We start from the raw sequence: 20,179 nt of genomic DNA on the forward strand, positions 1-20,179 counted from the left end.
AAACGAAATAAATGTTAGAGAACTGTATTACAAGTTTTAAAGTTAAGGGATCTAAATGAAAACTTTATAAAAGTTCAGTGACCATTACTATACTTTACCCATAAATAAGTAACAATAACTAAAGCATGAGGTGGACTTCATTGAGACCCTGTGCGGCTTAGATTCTCTCTCTCTCCCTCTCCCTCTCCCTCTCCCTCTCCCTCTCCCTCTCCCTCTCATTCTCATTCCCTTCTCGTTTAATTTATCTGCCCCTTCACCTTCTTCCATTTTTACTCCCTTTTCCTTTCTTTCTCCTTACAAATCCCTCGAGAAAGAAAAAGAGAAAAAAACAACGTAAATATATAACACACGATGTTGCTAGGAAAACGTACACGCCAGTCGATCAAGAAAACGACAAGTATGACGGAGATCACCGTCGTCGATGCCTCCAACCTGGAGGAAGTCGTCGACCAACACCCAATTGTATCTGATCCTCCCCCTCCCCACCGTGAATTCCACGACGGTAACTCCCGTTCGGATCAACGTTTCTCGGCCATGGTGTCTCCCAAAAACCGATCTTCAGAAAGATCAGCTTTTACTAACCATGTAGTCAACGGTACCACAAGCGCATCTCCTTTTTTGCAGTCTTGTTGGCTTTGTAATAGCCGCTTAGCTCCTGGTCGTAACATATATATGTATAGGTATTTTTCTCCTTTTTCACATAATCCTTTCTCCCCCTTGTTTAACTCTAGTTTGAATCCTTGTCAGTGAGCTTCGTTTTATTTGTTTTTGCAGGGGGGATACTGCGTTTTGTAGTCTCGAGTGCAGAGAAAAGCAGATGAAGGAAGACGAAAGAAAAGAAAAGAATGCAATTGCAGCGGCTTCAAAGAGAGAGGACCGCCATGCCCACGCCTCTTCAACCACCTCCAAGAATTCTAAAGCCGAGCCAGTGGTTGCTGCTTGAGCTTTGAAGAATGTTTATCAACGAGTAATTTGATAGAAATTAAGCCAAATATCAAACGCCACAAATGTAGAAGAAGAAGAAAAAAAAATAAAAGAAAGAAAGTGTATTGCGTCATATATGGTAGTGGGTGCAGTTGCATTAATTATAAAAACAAAAAGTCGATGGTGATGCAAATGGCTGAAGTTCTGAGCTTGACATCATATCAGCCCACACTTTTATATGGATTCCCATTTTACTTCTTTCCTATGGTTTCCTCTTTTTACTACTACAATAATTACTACGTCCACTATAGATTCATCCTCTCAATTATTAAGGTCACAAAGATTCAAAGAAAATCACCATCATCACAGAAGTGATTAATTTGTATAAATAATATATAAAAAATAAAAAACATTTGAAAATAAAAAAGATAATATAGTTAAATTTATTTAAAACTATAAAAATTATAAAAACAGAAATATATATATATGTTGAAAATGAATCGGCTGGATTTTATTGGAAATAGGACAATAATGAAAAACAAAAACCAAGAAAAAAGTGTGCCTAAAATGAATGCAGCAAACTCAAAATCAATGCTATACAATAAAACAAACACAAAAAAGGAAACCTAAACGGAAGAAAAAAGAAATCCATCCTTGGGAGGGAACCAACCAACCAACGCTACTCCACAAACGCTTTGACGATGACTGATGCAGGCTAAGGAGAGAAGATGGGTGTGCTGTTGTCACCAGATCCAATCCTCAACTCAGAAAAGTTACGGTCATTGGCAGGGATTTAAATAGCGTTCGTAGTCATGCTTTCGGTCGCGTCGCGTTTATCACGGTTGTGGACATAACGGATGTCATTGCGGTTACTGTGGGTGTCAAAGTCATGAATTTGTTTTTAAATTCTGCACAACTTATCCTAAAACAAAATAATTATAATTATAAAAAGTCATTTTTAATGATTTTTAGAATATTTTCTAAGTGAAAAAGACATATATATATAAAACATAATTTAACCAAATAGAAGACTTTAAAAATTCGGTGATAGGATAATATAACTAATTAATGATGAATTTGAATACATTATTATTTAAAAGAAATAAGATTATAAACATAGGAAAAACCTAAAGAAATTAATATGGATAAAGATAAATTTTGCTATAACTATGAGACAAGAGATTCTTTACCGATTTAATAAAGAGTTATCATTCACTAAAAAACTCAAGAATAATATATATATTAATAATGTATATCTCAAATGAAAGCAAGAAAAACAACACATACCTCATGCAATAATTAAAGAAAAAAACATACCAAACACAAAATCACCAAAAGAAAACAATCTTCATTAAAGCAAAAAAAAAAAAGTATACGTACAATAATTAAAATAATGAATACCTCATGCAACCTAACTATGTTAAGATGTTCAACAATCTTCATTATGAATGTCTCTCTTTTAATCTAAAAACAATCGAACAAAGTAAATTAAAATGTTAACTAACTAAATAGCATAAAGAAATAGATTCTTTTCATAGGCAAAACATACCTTAGAAATGGCTAGTAGCAGTTTCACCAATTAGTGGAATGACGAGGAAGATCATATCCTTCACCTTTACTTTGTGAGTGCTCTTCACTTGGTCGTGGTCTTTGTCCAAAAATATATCCAAAAAATGTAACATTTTCACCATGATTTTCAAATAATTGAGATGGAGGATATATTTGAGGAATAAGATACATATGAGGTGGAGGTTGGGGATACATTGGTGGCGGAGGGTGCATTTGAGGGTGATATGGCACACCATAGTTAGGAAATGGTGGATAATGACCTTGTGAAGGTTGAAAATATGAAGATTGTCTCGGTGGATAAAACCATGGGTGCTAGTAGATAAATCACTATACCCAGGATTACTAGAAGTTGATCACCTACCAGAAGAAGAACCTTCAGGAGTATTTTTTTGGTGTCTTTCTATTTTCCTTTTGATTGAGCTCTAGGGTCACTTCTTTCTCTACTAGATCTATCTGACATATTTCCTCTGAATTCTAACCTATCACAAAAATGTCCACAACCAGTATAAACATATTATTCTCCATACTGACCAGAAGATTTAATATCACGTCCATCACCACTCTGTCTCTCATCGTCATCAATTGGACTTAAAACACCACCATCGAGCCCATCACCACTCTGACTTGGCGTTGCACTAAAACTTGAATGAGCTAAATTTTTTTGTTGAGATTGATCATCAATATTTATTTCATCATCTGAGGCATCCACAAGCAACACACTGCCATTTTCACCATCTAACAACAGATTCTCTTTCTCTTGAAGCCATTCTGATAGTGCATCAATATCCTCAAAGATATGATCAAGCCTGATAGGATTGTAACTAGCGTTTATATCATCAATGCTCATTCTTTTTTATGCCTCATTTTAATCGTCATACTATAATAGGTAAACACTAGTTTCTTTAGGCGTTTGTACTTCAACCTGTTTCTTGATTTGGTATGAATATAGCTAAATGTGCTCCAATTTCTTTCACAATTTGATGTAGAAGTTTTCTAACTAAGCACTTTAATAGCTAATCTTTGTAATTCAGGAGTACATGTTCCATATATCACCTACCACTCAGCTGCATAATATTATTTAAATTTCAAACTAACATCAAAAGGTAAAATATAATTAAATAAATATAATATAAATAATTTAATTAATTATTTACCCGAATTCATTTGATTCCAAACTATTTGTGCTTGTGGAGTACCGAATATCTCGTATTTACTTCAAAATAGTAACAATTGCATGAACAAACGTTTGAGTAAAAATGAGAAAATAATTCAATTTCAAATCATTTAACTAAGTTACAAATGATAATAGTTGAATCTAACTTGATTAACCATTCTAATTTGATTATCGATAGAAGGTTCTAATCTTTCAACCACCGATCTTGTACCTTATAATGTTTTTGCCAATACATTCTTAGAATGCTCCACCTCAAATTGAAATTGAGGATTGAGGAAATAACCTAATAATAATTTATAAGAATATGCTCAAATGATAATACTATAAATTCTAAAACTTAAAATAATAAAATAAAAAATAATTCTTAATTATATCAAATAATTTATCGTACCAGTTGAATGCAAGTGAGAATGGATAAAATTCCATATATTGTCAATAATTCTTTCATACTCGGTGTAATATCGATAATTTTCCTTAATTCCTCGTTTAGCTCTATCAATGGCCTCATAAATAAAGCTCATTGTTGGTTTTTCATCACCATCCACAAGCCTCAACACTTTGACTAGGGGTTCATAAACTTTTATGATGTCAACGGGGTTTTTCCAAAAATCTTTTCCCAAAACAAATTTTTTGGCTTCGTAAGTAGACTCTGATTTTTGTTATCCCCATTTTGATTCTTTGAATTCCTACATTTTTATAATAAAAAAAATCAATAACACAATTAACTTATTTGAGTAATTATATTAACTAAATATTGAAATTTGAGTTAAACATTTTGTTATATCCTCAAGTTGTATGAAATGAGTAGCGAATCGAGTAAGAGCAGGGCGAAGAATTTGCTTACCGTGAGTATATTTCTTCATCAAATCAATGGTTTAAATGTGATTATATATGAAGCAAGTCACTTTTCACTTCTTCTAACACTTTTGCTACACTGAACTTTTTTCCAATATCCTCAAGGCATAAATCTAAGCGATGAGATGCACATGAGGTCCATTAAAGATGGTTTCTTTTCAACACTAATCTTTTCCCGACAACTTTCATTGCTTCTTCATTGTCAGTCACTATTTGGATAATATATTCTTCCCCAATTTCTTCAACAACTTTATCTAACAAATTGTAGTAGAATTCAACATCTCTACTACGAACGTTCAAGACATCCATAAATTTCCAAAATATGGTTCCTTTACTACAATAAACAAGGATCTTGATGATGTGGATTTGATTTAAACTATTGGTCCAACCATCACACATCAGGGTTGCACCCAAATGTTTCCAATGTGTCTCCAGTCCATTTACCCATTCACGAACTTGTTCATACTCCGATGTCAAGTACACATATAAAATCTCATAAGGTGTTGGGAGCTTTACACATTGTCTAACTTCAATCGATACTTGAATTAAGTTATACAACCAAGGCGAGCTTGCTAATTGGAAAGGAAGTCTGTCGTATACTAAAAATTTTGAGATTACTTCACCCATCTTTTTACACAATGTCTTTAAAATAGACTCGCTAACCTTTAGTTGTCTTGAGCTTTTTCTCTTAACCAATTCAGGTATAGTTCCCCTTAAATTAAATTCAGTCTCACTTGGGATGGATTTTTTCTCCACGATATCTTCCAGATGACCCTTGAGAAGAAGATCATCTTTCTTCATAAACGTTACCCCAACCACCTGTACTTTGTTTGAATTCTTCTATTTTATGCCACTCTTGTTGTGATTGGATATTTTCTCGAGTGGCTTATCTCATAGAAGAAACATCATCTATGAATTCCTCATCTTCCCTTACTTGTGATAAGAAGTCATTTGTTCTCCTCTTTTTGTCCATTTTCTTTTCCTTGGCTTCTTTAAATAATTTCATCATTCTTTCTCTAATGATACTTCTAATCAAATAAATATAATTCACACTATGCATTATGTATAATCTTTATTGTTAACATCTAAATATAATTATAAAGAATGTGTCAAAAAATAATTATAAAGTATCACTATCACATACCATTGACATTTTTTCATGGTGTAACTTCACCAGTTTTATGAGCAATGTTCTCTTTAAACCGTGTTATTCCTCATTTCGTAACTTTGCCACAAAGTTTGCATACAACATTTTATTTCGTATTTGGAACTGGATCTCCAAAGTGCCAACCTATATCTATACTCAGTGCACCTTCTAATCCTTTAGTAGGGGAAATTTTTAGTATGTGGTGGCATGCTTCAATTTCAATAAAAGCTGAAATTTGCATATACATAAAGTTAAACAAAAATCTAATGTATTTTTAAACTTCAATTATTATTTAATTACACTAGATTATCTGATAACAAAAATGTCATGAAATATGAAAAATGAAGATTGAAATGTTGAATGAAACCTGAATGAATTTAAAGAACACAAAATGACTAAATTAAATATAATTCAAATTAAAGTGTAAAATTTAAATTGCAAAAATTTAGATTACTGAAATTAGGACTAAATTAAATAAAAACTAAAGTTTACATTTTAAACTAAGGATTAAATTAAAATAAAATGATTAAATAAAATTTATCCTTTAAAATTATATTTTATACATTATTTAAAGAAAAATGAAGAACTCCTCAAGTTGGAGTGGAACACAACCCAACCCACAAAACTCTTAAAGTTTTAAGAGTTAAACTTCTAGAAGCTTTCAATATTAGTTTATCACTATTCACCAAACTCCCTGACGCTTTCAAGTTTCATCTTTTTAAACAGAAAAAAAACAAGCTTTCAAGTTTCATCTTCTACAAAATTAGATCTAAGGATATTTTTTTACCTTTTGAAATGGAAGCCGATTGGTCGTTAGTCGTTACTGCTTAAGTTCTTTACCGAAGGCGAAGCTCGACGCACGTACGAAAGATTTTCCCCAAAACAACTTTGATTTTCCAGCTTCTCCTCTTCTCGATTTAATTTTTGGTGAGTGAGTCTTGACTCTTGAATCCTTGATATTCTTTTTTTTAAAGTTCAAACTTTACATTGGTCTCTCACTCTCTCTTTTGTACTGCAGTACTGGAATTGGGAAGATTTCTTTGATTTTTTTAAACCTTTTTTAACTAGTTTTTGCTAGCTTTTTTTTACTTTTGCATAGGAATATATTCTTTTCTTTTTACAGTTCACAATTTCAAATTTTCTGAATTTTTTTACAATAGCGGTTGGTAACGGTAATAGCGTCCCGTTATCAGCGCTATTCATCGTTACCTATTAAATTACAGGCGCGACATATCGCTATTGTCGTGAATTCGATACACATCACTAATTTCACTAATCTCAGTTTCAAGCGACGACACTACCGCGAAATAGCGGTTGTTATTACGTTTTCATCCCGCTATTTGAATCCCTGATCATTAACGACCATGTGTTGGGGCGTTCAACCCAGTACCAATCTTTGAACCAGCACAAGCCCTCTGTTTCAAGTGCATGGGTCACTTTGTTGACATTTCGGCCAGTATAACTGAAATTGCACCCTCCATGTGGTCAGTCATTACTTTCCACATTATGGATAAGTCAACCAATCTATGACTAGTATGTTCTTCGATCTCTCTAATAACTGATTTTGTCACACCCCACTTTAGGGGCTAAATGTTATTAGTTTTAAAGTACCGAATTAAAGTTATAAAAAGGAAAAATTTAGGACCCAATTGTAAGTTTCTGAAATTTTAGGCTAGTTTTAGAAAGTGTTGGAAATTTAGAGACCCAATCTTGAATTTTCCTATTTTTAATGGTAGTGAAAATTTATTTCCCCCCACCAATCAGAATTAAATCACAGCTGCCAAATAATCTAATTCCAAAATATCCATCGACCCAAACCAAACAACCTACCCTTACACCTCCGGCCAGCCTCTGGTCGGCGATAGTGTGCACCACCGTCACCACCAAAAACGTCTCTCTTACCTAGTTATAGCCCAATGCCCCATTCGCCGAGTCTTGTTGCCATCTACCGTAGAGAGTCCTCGAAATCTTCGTCGATGCCATTAACTTCCCCATTGATTTTCATCGATTGGAAGCTTTTTTTACACCGGTTAGGCACACCGCCACTGCCATCAGCTTCTCCGGCGATGTGAGAACAAAACCCATGTGAACGAAGCCTCCATCATTTTACCGTTGTCGAACGCCGTTGGGGGGTAAGCTTCGATCGTTTTCCAGTTTAATTAATGTAGATTTTGCTGATTTATGGATTGATTGTTGGTTTGTTTTAGTGTTTGGTTACTTTTTGGTGAATCGAACGACCACCCAGAGCTCGCCGTCACTGTCACACGCCGCCACCTGCACGTGGGGTTTGTTTTGGTTCTAGAGAATTTTTCAGAACTGGGTCGACCCGACCTGTCTGCCCGACTTGACTCGTCTACCCAACTCGACCTGACCCGTTTGCCCGACTCGACCCGACCCATCTGCCCGACTCGACCCGACCACTTGGTCTAGTCTAGTCACAGAGTCATCTCGTCTGAGTCAACCACTCTGAGTAAACTTGTTTGAGTCAACCCGTTGACTTTTACCAAAAAGTTATTTTTTTTTCGAAAAGGTCCCATTTTATGTTTTTCGACGTCCTAAGTCCGAATATGAAGTCTGTTTTTCCAAATTCGCACACTGTAAGCTATTTTTCAATGTTTTATCTTCGGATTCAAGTTAGTTTCTCATTTAAGTTCAGTTTCTAACGTAAATTCGGTTGTTTTGTATCCTAGGAATTATTGGACGTTTAATTTAGGTTTGAGGGCGATCGAATGAAGTTTAAAAGGATCGATCGATATGGCATGAAAATCGAGGAAATACTCTATTAACTTTTGCATGCATTCTGGAAAACATTGATGGTAATTGCATGAATAGAAATGTGATTGCTTGTAAATGTATATGCTAAGGCAAGCAAATATGTGCAAGTATACACAGTCGAATCAAGTAATAAATGGTAACTGAGTTATCGTCTCCTCAGGGATTGGTAGGGATTTTTAGGTTTTACCACAACTAGAACCAGTTGCCACGAGCTAGTTCCTGAATTATTGTAAAAATAGAAAAATAATTAGCAGTGTATTATAGGAATGTTAAAGCAATACAAGATTATAAAGTATGGTTGTAGAAAAGTTGGTCGAGGCAAAGTAAATATGCAAAACTAACGAATTAAAATAAGCAAGTCAAAGACAATCGTTGATTCAAATATATTCAAAACAACCTCACATATTCAGACTTTTCGCAAAGCACTTAGGTTAGTCTTTTGCTATGAAAAAAAAATTATTCTAACGCAAAGCACTTAGGTTAGTCTTTTGCTATGAAAAAAAATTATTCTAAGTCTGGAATGATTTCTTATGATATGCTTAAGCTGCCTGATAGGATTACTAAGTATTCTTAGACGGTTGTTATGGCAATACTACTCAACGTTAACTACAACCCTTGGTTTGTTAGACTATTGTTGTAGTGTAAACTATAATCGTTGTCTATCCCACTCAAGCATCTATCCCTTTTAGTAAATTGAAACCCTCTCCTTATCTCTAAGGTAGGCAGGTTAGAACGTCACCATCCCAGATCTATTCCATTATTCAAGTAGATCTATTTTAATCTAAGAATCAATTTATAGACAAATGACAATCTCTCAAAGTTATTACAATGTCTAGACGTGTTTTACCTGGATCCCAGGCAATCTCTCGAAGCTCTTACATTGTCAAGGAAAAATATTTAAATAATGAACAAAACAGACATGAGAACAATCATAATGCGTCATTCATAAACTATAAAATAATTGTCTTGGAAAAACAAAAACTAACACCAAGTAAAGCAATTCATGGTGTTGCCAAAAAGTCATCCAAAGTTATCATCGTTTAATATAACCCCAAAGCAATATATAGAAATTAAGAACAAAGGAGGAATGACTCCCAAACAGGGGGCTATGTCGTGATATCTCTGACCAACACCGCGTCTGCCTTAGCGGTCAGCCTCTCTCGAGGTCTGAACACCGCTCTGCTATAGCCTGGCTATGGAGGAAACCAATGACGGTCGGGTTGGAGAATGGTGGAAAAGCACTGCAGTTGTTCACTCTACGCTTCAGTTAAAGCTCTTTTTGCTTTCTTGCCTCTTTTTTTGGCGGTTGTGACTGGGTATTTATAAAGAGAAATGTCCTAGGGTTTCGTGTAATTAAAGATTCCCTAAATACCCGTGTTTTTTATCCAAGCTAAAAATGGATAGGCAGCTGGATGTTGTTAGAATCTTGGGGGCTTGATTGCACGTGAGGTTAGTTGTACAACTGGCAGGTGACATAAGCGCTTCGTTAACTCCACTTCAGACTTGCAAGATAAATCTTGCCTTGGTGAGATAAATTTTCTCCTCACTGTCTTTGTTTTTTGCGTTCCACTGGCCCTCGCGAAATTTATTGTCACGACTGAAATGTTCCTCCTAAGTAAAGTCCTACACACACACACAATCCATACAAGCCATTTCTCCTCAGCAGCATCAGTCAAACCAAATAAATCTTGCCTAGGCAAAACTTATTCATCACATGCAATTATAACCTAAATGCAGCTAAATGCAATTAATATGCTATGACCACTTAGTTTAGACGAGCAATAACTTAAGTAAAAATACTAAAAATAGAGTTTTTTATGGAGTTATCACACCCCCAAACTTAAGCTATTGCTTGTCCTCAAGACATAGGTAATAGTTTGAAAAAATTAAAATTGTCATGGAAAAGTGATTTTAAGACAATCATGTGGTTTTAAAATTTTAGCCCTCAGCAAAAAGTTTGACCTCAACATGCTTGACTTCCATATAATTCAAGTACCTTCATGAGTCAGGATTCCTTACTAGTGTGTATGCATGATTATAATCAGTCTATGCGTTAACATAATTATAAAAGTTCAAATAAGTACTTATGTTTTGTCAAGGCATCAAATTATTTGTCAAGCACAAATTCTACTTCTATTTATTCATTTTTTTGATACGAGAAGTCATCCCATCACACCTACCCTTCCACACTCTAGGTGAAAGGGAGCATACCTTCAACCCCTGAGAAAGTAAGGTAGAGTCATCCTGTGACTTCTTTCATTCATTCATATGCCTAGGCATCCTTTAATTGTTATGGTTTTTCCCTATTATGCCGTTATATAGAGGAGTGTCCCTTTTATTCTACTTATTTTAAGCATTAAGGAGTTCAACTTGAGCTTACATTTCTTCGATGTCTCGGCATACAGAGAGTTATTTCCTAAAAGTTTACTAAGCACCTTAAGTAGAGACAACATAGAATCATGTTTATAAGTTTGCAAAAAATCACGCCTAAGATTGGTTCTCTCCTTTCGACAGTCTTGTAAAATAATTCTGGCCTAGGCAATTAAGTTCTGCTTTCATCATTGGGCATCCTCAATATATTCCAAACAATAGACTTAACATACTCATACCATGACAACCAAAATTTTCAACCAATTATCATTAATTGCTATTTACTAAGTGTGAGACACAATACCTCCTCCAAACTTGAGGGATGCATTATCATAAATGCATGAAAAATAAAATAAAACTCCATGAAACAAATTGCAAATGCAAATACAGTAAAAAAATTAAAAATATGAACTTACTGTGGTGGTGCAGCTAGACTAGACTAGACGCGCGTGTTCTGCGTCATTTTGTAGGAGGGGGACTCTCAGATCCTGTATCTTCTGATACAATCTGTGAGGGAGAGGATAAAGTATATATCCTTTTATTTTCTTAATGCATCACTTCGTGCTCAGGGAAGGTGCTGGTGATTACTTGCCCTCAGTGTGGGTGGGTTGTGCAGGAGTTGCTGGAGTATGACTTTGGTTCGATTCTGGCGTTATGTGACGAACGGGGGATGGTTCAGTTGCTTGCTCGGTTGCGGGCTACTTGGGGAATGGAATAAAATCGTCATCGATAAAAAAATCGGGTGGAATTTCCTGGGTGCTCTTAGATGATGAGAATGAGGAGCTTAGATATTCATATGTTTCGTCGTGACCTTCTTCAGGTACAAGGGAAACATGCATGGAAATTGGAGGGACGTCTGCAGGGAACTCTGGAAGAGTATTTTGTGCCGAGGCGTGGAATGTACTGCCGCCCACTGTGTGTCTCAGAATTTCATTAGAAAAGGGCGGCAGATCTTCATTGGTGATTGGAAGCAGTTCTTTGAAGAAGGCATTGAGCTGGGCATCCCTCGCCTTGACATAGCCAAAGAAAATATCCATATGACATTCTAGGCACTCGATCCTCTCACATGTCTCTCGCGTATATGTGACCATGGCTGCCATTTTGGCCGCGGCAACAGATTTGGCTCCTCTTTCCAGGCCCTCATGTAGGGCATTATCATCGAAGCTCATGAGTTCTGGCACCTTCTTCTTAGTTATTCCTTCTTTTGACTGGATAAAGTCCTCAAACGGTTCTTCAGGGACTTTTTTCTTCCTGCACAAAGTAGTTATCAAGTTAGGAAAAAGATGATTACCTCGGTTCCTCTTTGCACAGTCATGGATTTGCTTGAAGATGATTTATCTCACATTGATTGCTCGTCCATAAAAAATCTAGTGCAGCAACATCAACTTCTTCACTAATACGGTTGTGTTGTGTGAGGTTGGCATCAACTTGCCCTTTAGGAAGTGATTCCACAGTTTTACCATTGGCTTAAGGGCCCAGCGATCTACTCGCTTGCGCGTTGGCTCGTTACCTTCAAATTTGGCCCATCCGAAGTAGAGGTCTTCAAGGAATCAATCATAGGTTTCTTGATTTGCCTTAGCCACAAATTTCTTGTATTGGTCTTCCACCTTACCAAACTTAAAATAGAGGTTGAGGGTTGATGGGGATAACCGAATAAGTTTCCTTCTCACATAGACAATAAATTTCTTTTGTTCGTCTCCGAGATGGGCATAAAATTCACGAACCATCGTCGGCCCCACAGCCATAGGATGCCAAGCAAATTTCTCCCATTTGTGCTTTTTAACCACGTCCATTACTTCTGGTTTGAATAATTCATCACTTTCTGCTGGAAAAACAAAACCATCCTCTAAATACACTTTCCATTTTTGGATGTTTTTGAACCGTGCTTCAGCTTCAGCAGTTTGAAAATGCTCAAATCCTGATGTTGGGGCTGGACTTTTTTTTGATCTAACAATGATTTTTGCTAGTACAATGTGTTTCGTGGCAGGGATGAAGAGAAAATATTTAAGGGAAAAATTGAAGGAAAGAAATTGTGGGAACGTGGGGAAGATGGAGTGTAAGTTGGTTTTTTCAGGGAAGATAATGAGTGGTTTATTTGGGGTAAAACAATCAAAATGAGGAGTAAAAATATCTGGTATAAAAGACACAGTATTTGATTTGACATAAAGTAGGGAAAATATCTTTCTCTCTTCACAATTACTGCCAAAACCTCTTTTATTAGGGTTTCTCATCCTCCCATGCATGAGTTTGCGCCCTATGCTGCCACGTTTACCTTACATGCCAAAAAGAAATAAAAAAATAAAAAAAAATAACTTGTGCATAAAATAACTTGATTTAATATGTACATGATTCAGATTTATGTTGCCTAGGCAACAAAAATTGTTCAGGAAAGTAAAGCAAACTCTTGAGCATCGTGTGTTGTCGATGCCGGTTTATCACGCATGAGGGGTGCTCCTTTGTATTCCTTCAGTCTCTACCCATTCACCTTAAAGATGGATCCATCATCTTGGTTCTTGATTTCTATTGCTCTGTTACTATGGACTTCGTGTACGATGAACGATCCTGACCATCTAGATTTTAGCTTGTCTGGAAACAATTTGAGTCGTGAATTGTAGAGCAACACTTATTGTCCAGAATAAATTTCCTTGGCAAAATTTTTCTGTCATGCCATAGTTTCATTTTTTTCTTTGTATAGGTGGGAATTTTCGTAAGTGTGAGCTTGAAACTCATCCATTTCGTTATGTTCCAGAAGTCTTCTTTCTCCAGCAAGCTAAGCATCCATGTTCAATTTCTTGATGGCCCAATATGCTTTATGTTCAAGTTCCACAGGCAAATGGAACTCCTTTCCATAGACTAGTTTGAATGGGGACATTCCTAGCGGTGTCTTAAATATTGTACGATAGGCCTATAGTGCTTCATCTAGCTATGGCGACCAGTCCTTTCGGTTTGGGCTAACCAATTTCTCGAGGTTCTGCTTGATTTCTCGCTTGGAGACTTCAGCCTGCCCATTTGTCTGGGCGTGATATGCCATGGCTATTCGATGTCGTACTCCGTATACTTTCAGCGCCTTGGCAATTAATTTGTTGTCAAAGTGTGTGCCTTTATCATTGATAATAGCTCGCGGTGTTCCAAAACGCGTGAATATGTTCTTGTGCAAGAATTTCAGCACGGTCTTAGAGTCATTCTTAGGTGTTGCGATGGCTTCTACCCACTTGGACACATAGTCCACTGCCAAGAGAATGTATATGTTACCAAAAGATGTGGGAAAGGGTCCCATAAAATCTATCCCCCACATGTCGAAAAGTTTAACCTCCAAAATGTTTTTCCATGGCATCTCATATCTCTTCGATATGTTTCCTCTGCTCTGGCATCTATCACAGGACTTATAGAATTTGTATGCATATTTGAACAATGTGGGCCAATAGAAACCAGATTTAAGAACCTTCGCTGCTGTTCTCATTCCACTGAAATGTCCTCCATACAGTGATGAATGGCAATGAAGTATAATTTCTTTATGTTATTCTTCTGGTACACATCTCCTGATTATTTGGTTGCCACATTGCTTGAATAGGAATGGTTCATCCCAGTAATAGTGTCGTACATCATGTCTGAATTTTTTCAGCCTTGGCTAGATAAATATGGAGGTGTAATACCGCTAACAAGAAAGTTGACTATTTCAGCATACCACGGTACAACAGTGGAAAATAAAATTTTCTCATCAGGGAAATCCTCCTGGAAATGATTTTGTTTTCCAGTCTAGACAATTGATCTACTACTTGGTTTTTAGTACCCTTTCAGTCCTTTACCTCTAAATCAAACTCTTGTAGTAATAATATACATCTATTGAGCCTATGCAATGCATTTTTTATTGATTAAATATTTAATGGCAGAGTGATCAATATGCAGAATAACTTTAGTTCCTATGAGATATGGCATAAACTTATCGAATTTAAATACTACTACAAGAAGTTCTTTTTTAGTTGTGGTATAATTCATTTGTGCATCATTAAGGGTACGACTAGTATAGTAGATAACATTAAAGAGTTTACTTTTTCATTGTCCCAGCACTGCCCCAACTGTATAGTCACTGGCATCGAACATAAGCTCGAAAGGTACGTTCCAATCTGGATGAAAAACAATTGGTGCCGAGGTAAGTTTTTTCTTGAAATCTGTAAAAGCATTCAAACAATCATCATTAAACATAAATGGTTGATTTTTTGAAGCAACATACATAAAGGTTTTGATATTTGAGAAAAAAACCCTTTATGAATCGCCTATAGAATCCTGCATGTCCAAGGAAACTACGTGTGCCTTTTATATTGGTAGGTGGTAGTAGATTCTCAATTACTTCCACTTTGGCTCTATCGAATTCAATTCCTTGAAAAGGAATCTTGTGTCCCAACACAATTCCCTTGGTTACCATAAAATGACATTTCTCCCAATTTAGCACTAGGTTAGCTTTTTCACATCGCTTCAGCACTTTAGATAAGTTGTTGAGGTATCGGTTGAAGTCTTCGCCCGAGATTGAGAAATCGTCCATAAATATTTCCATGGAATCTTCCACCATATCCAAAAAAAATTCCATCATACATCTATGAAAGGTTGCTGGAGCATTACAGAGTCCAAACAACATTCTTCTAAAAGCATAGGTACCATATGGGCATGTGAAAGTAGTATTCTTTTGATCCTCCGGTGCTATGGCTATCTGATTGTATCTCGAATATCTATCAAGGAAGCAGTAAAAGGCTTTTCCTGCTAACCTATCAAGCATTTGATCAATAAAAGGAAGGGGAAAATGATCTTTCTTTGTGGCTTTATTTAGCTTCTTGTAGTTCATACATATTCGCCAGCCCGTGACTGTTCTAGTTGTTAAAAGCTCATCATTTTCATTCTTGACCACGATCACACCACCTTTCTTTGGCACGCACTGTACTAGACTGACCCATGAGCTATCGAATATTGGATAAATTACTCCAGCATCCATCCATTTTATGATTTCCTTCATTAATACTTTCTTTATGATCGAGTTGAGTCTTCTTTGTGGTTCCACCAAATTGCTATGATTATCTTCTAAGTTGATCTTGTGCATGCATATGGTAGGGATGATTCCCTTCAAGTCTTCCATGGTCCACCTGAGAGCTTTCTTGTGATGCGACAAAACATTTAACAAACTATTCTCTTGTTCAGAGATTAGACTGGCAGAAATTATTACTAGTAAAGTCTTATTACTACCTAAATAAGAATATTTCAAATGTGATGGCAAAGTTTTAAGTTCCATAATGGGTGCATGTTGTAATGATGATTTTGGGGGACTAACTTTATTGAAATTTAAGGGTTCAAATTTATACCTGGTCCAACATAAAGGAAACTAGATTGTTCCTCTGATTTACCTTTATAGTCTGCTTTAGTGTCATTGTTAGGGAATTTGTTAAGTGTTTTATTCAAAAGTTTGTTGCCGAGGAACAAATTATCAAAATCCTCTTCTAACAACTTTTTGCCTAGGCCATAATTTTCGTGTTCATATGTCAGAGAAATCAAGTCTAGGCACAAAGTGTCGTATTCATTGATTTGTAAAAAATTATCTTGGCCAAGATTCTATGTTTCCTCTTCCTGTATTGATTTTGTGTCTCTAATATGTTGGCATTGTTCTGAATCATTCATAAATATCTTGGAGTTGAAGACATTGATTGTGACACTTTGATCTCCTACCCGCATCGTGAACTCTCTCTTCTCGCAATCTATTAAAATTCATCCAATGGCCAAAATGGGTCATCCAAGAATGATGAGTGCATTTTCATTAGCCTCGCAGTCTAATATGAGGAAATCAACTAGAAATACAAATTTGTCCACCTTTATAATGACATCTTCAATTCTGCCCTCAGGATGAACATAAGACCGGTCAACTAACTGTAAGATAATTGTGGTTGGTCAAGCATTGCACATCTCTAGTTTTAAAAATATGGACTTGGACATCAAGTTTACGCTTGATCCTAAGTCAACAAGAGCTCGTCCTATAAAATTATCACCGATTGAACATGGTATTACGAAACTGCCAGGATCTTTTTATTTTGGTGGGAGTTTGCTTACTGCAGAGCAGATTTCTTTTGTCGCGACAACATTTTCTACCTTTCTCTTTTTTGTGACAATGTCTTTTAAAAACTTATCATAGGAAGGCATCTACTCGATGGCTTCAAGTAAAGGTACATTGATATACAACTGATCCATAACATCTACAAATTTCTTGAATTGGATCTAGTCATTGTGTTTCTTCAATCGTTGAGGAAAGGGTGGAGGAGGTCTTACTTCATCTGCTATAGGTGGTGAGGAAACTTTTGCCTTGGCCATAAGTTTCCCACTATCTATTTGACAGGATTCATCATTTTCCATCTCTTCAGGCAATCCCTCCAACTCAACAAATTCAGTTCGATCCTCAGTTTGTGTAATGCCTTGGCTAAACTTTTTTGATTGCTTCCCCCAAACTTATCATTCTGATTAATCTGGGTACCACTCCTCAATGTAAGTACACTACACTGCTCCTTTCCAAGATATTTAATGACTTCAGTATCCCTAGGGAGACTTCCTTGTGGGCGTGAATGTAATGTCGTGGAGATTTGACCACTTGGTTTTCCAATGCTCTCAAGGATGAACTATGGCTTTACAAAAGAGTTGCTTGACTTTATAACAAAGCACCTTGGTTTTTAATTGTCACTGAGTGTTCATGCATCAAAGTCTTTGTAGAAGCCGTAAAATCTTTTGTCGATGCCATAAATTCCTGCAGTGAAACTTTTAAGGAGTTAGAATTAGAGTTTGTATTAGATGAAGAGGTTGTACTTTTAGTGTGTTTCCAGGGCATCTACTGATGTTGATTCTAAAAATTTTAATATTCTAAATTACTCTGCTACTGCTTATTGTAATTTCCTGCCAGATTGTTGTTGTTGGTCCCCTGATTACCCCATGAAAAATTCTGATGTTATCGCCATCTAGGATTGTATGTATTCGAGTAGGGGTTATTATTTCTTCGGTTGTAGTTGCCCACAAAATTGATGGACTCCTAGTTTTCTGGACACTCACTCTCATGATGGTTGCCGTGACAGAAAATGCATGCGGTACTGGTTGCCTTGACTTCTCTCACCTCAATAGGATGCTAAAAGTTTTTCAACATATTAGTTATGGCATAAAGTTGAGCAGAAACTGAGTCTTTACCCTCAATTACATATACTCTAGATACTTTTATACCGGTTCCCAGCCTTGTAGTTGGGAATTCATAGTCATTATTTGCTATCATGTCGAGGATATAGAAGGCTTCCTCGGGTGATTTATCAAGCAACGTGCCATTCGCTGAGGAGTCCAACATCATTCGAGTAGGTGTATTGACTCCATTATAAAACATCACGACTTGAGTCCAATCATGAAATATGTGGTTTACACACTTGTGAAGAAGACTTTTATATCTATCCCAACACTTATACATGGATTCATAGTCGCCTTGGCAAAAACTTGCAATGTCGTTACGTAGTTGTGTGTTCATATTGTGTGGATTGTATCGAAGTATGAAGCTTTTACATAAATCCTCCCAAGATTCCATTGAGCCCAAAAAAACTCCACTGAGCCATTCTCTCACTCTGTCGTGTAGGGAATACGGGAAAAGTTTAAGCTTTAGCACATCTTCATGCTCTTGTTGTTGCCTAAATGAATCACACACTTTGAGAAAGGCACGAATATATTGTTTAGTATCCTAATTTGGCGAGCAACCAAATTGATTGATGGAGTTTAGCATGTTAAACATCACTGGTTCAAGCTCAAAATGGGTTACCTGTATTTCAGGTGTCATGATGCTTGGATTGAGATCATCAAGAATTCGATTCAAGTGGTCTCGTATTGCTCATGGTGTTGTAACTTCTCTAGGAAAATTATTTTTTTCTACATCAGGATCTACCTGATCTCCCATATTGTTGCTTCCTTGAAACTGTAGTTGGTTTATATACTCTCTGGCTCATTGGTTACATCACCTTCGTCTGAATGACTGTTTAATTTTAGGGTCAAATGGCTCTAATGGTTTATCAGCAGATCTCAAGGTCATGCAACGATAAAAACCTTCAAAAGAAAAATAAAATTAATAATTAAACAAGTTAAACTAACTAAGAAAAAGGTGACAAGAAATAAAAATTTGTTATGGAAAAAATTCTCAAAAACGTCATCAGTTGTCAACCCTCGGCAACGGTGCCAAAAACTTGATCGCTTGTAAATGTATATGCTAAGGAAAGCAAATATGTGCAAGTATACATAGTTGAATCAAGTAACAAAGGGTAAGTGAGTTATCATCTCCTCAGGGATTGGTAGGGATTTTTAGGTTTCAACACAACTAGAACTAGTTGTCACGAGCTAGTTCCTGAATTATTGTCAAAATAGAAAAATAATTAGCAATGTATTATATGAATGTTAAAGAAAGAAAATATTATAAAGTATGGATGTAGAAAAGTTGGTCGAGGCAAAGTAAATATGCAAAACTAACGAATTAAAATAAGCAAGGCAAAGGCAAGCGTTGATTCAAATATATTCAAAACAACCTCACATATTCAAAATTTTCACAGAGCACTTAGGTTAGTCTTTTGCTATGACAAGAAATTATTCTAAGTCTAGAATAATTTGTTATGATATGATGAAGCTGTCCGACAGGATTACTAAGTATTCTTAGATGGTTGTTATGACAATACTACTCAGCGTTAACTACAACCCTTGGTTTGTCAGACTGTTGTTGTAACAATACCCCTCAACGTAAACTATAATTAGTGTCTATCCTACTCAAGCGTCTATCCCTATTAAAATCCTCTCCTTATCTCTAAGGTAGGCAAGTTAGAACATCACCATCCCAGATCCATTCTATTGTTCACGTAAATCTATCTTAATTCTCTCGAATCTAAGAATCAATTTCTAGACAAACGATAATCTCTTGAAGCTCTTACAATGTCTAGACATGTTTTACCTAGACCCCAGGCAATCTCTCAAAGCTCTTATAGTGTCAAGGTAAAATATTTAAACAATGAACAAAACATACATGAGCACAATCATAATGCGTCATTTATAAACTATAAAATAATTATCTTGGAAAAACAAAAACTAATACCAAGTAAAGTAGTTCATGGTGTTTCCAGAAAGTCATCCAAAGTTATCATCATTTAATACAACCCCAAAGAAAAGTAAAAAAATTAAGAATAAAAGAAGATCGACTCCCAAATAGGGGGTTCAGTCGTGACATCTCTGACTAGCACCGCGTCTGCCCTGGCAGCCAGCCTCTCTCGAGGTCTGACAGTCGTTCTGCTATATCCTGGCTATGGAGGATACCAAGGATGGTTGGGTTGGATAAT

At 36.1% G+C, this 20,179-nt stretch overlaps 1 protein-coding gene across 1 annotated transcript; it reads left to right on the top strand.

The window, feature by feature from the left end:
* The first annotated feature begins 254 nt into the window (after positions 1 to 254).
* On the top strand, positions 255 to 1,031 carry LOC120195493 (FCS-Like Zinc finger 5-like). The gene is made up of 2 exons (XM_039197500.1): positions 255 to 680; positions 775 to 1,031. Exons 1-2 carry the CDS (start codon positions 352 to 354, stop codon positions 941 to 943), a joined length of 498 nt encoding a protein of 165 aa, XP_039053431.1. The 5' UTR covers positions 255 to 351; the 3' UTR covers positions 944 to 1,031.
* The last annotated feature ends 19,148 nt before the right edge of the window (positions 1,032 to 20,179 follow it).

This window comes from Hibiscus syriacus, unplaced genomic scaffold (genome assembly GCF_006381635.1).
Source record: "Hibiscus syriacus cultivar Baekdansim isolate YM2019G1 unplaced genomic scaffold, ASM638163v2 tig00117016_pilon, whole genome shotgun sequence".
Taxonomy (NCBI): domain Eukaryota; kingdom Viridiplantae; phylum Streptophyta; class Magnoliopsida; order Malvales; family Malvaceae; genus Hibiscus; species Hibiscus syriacus.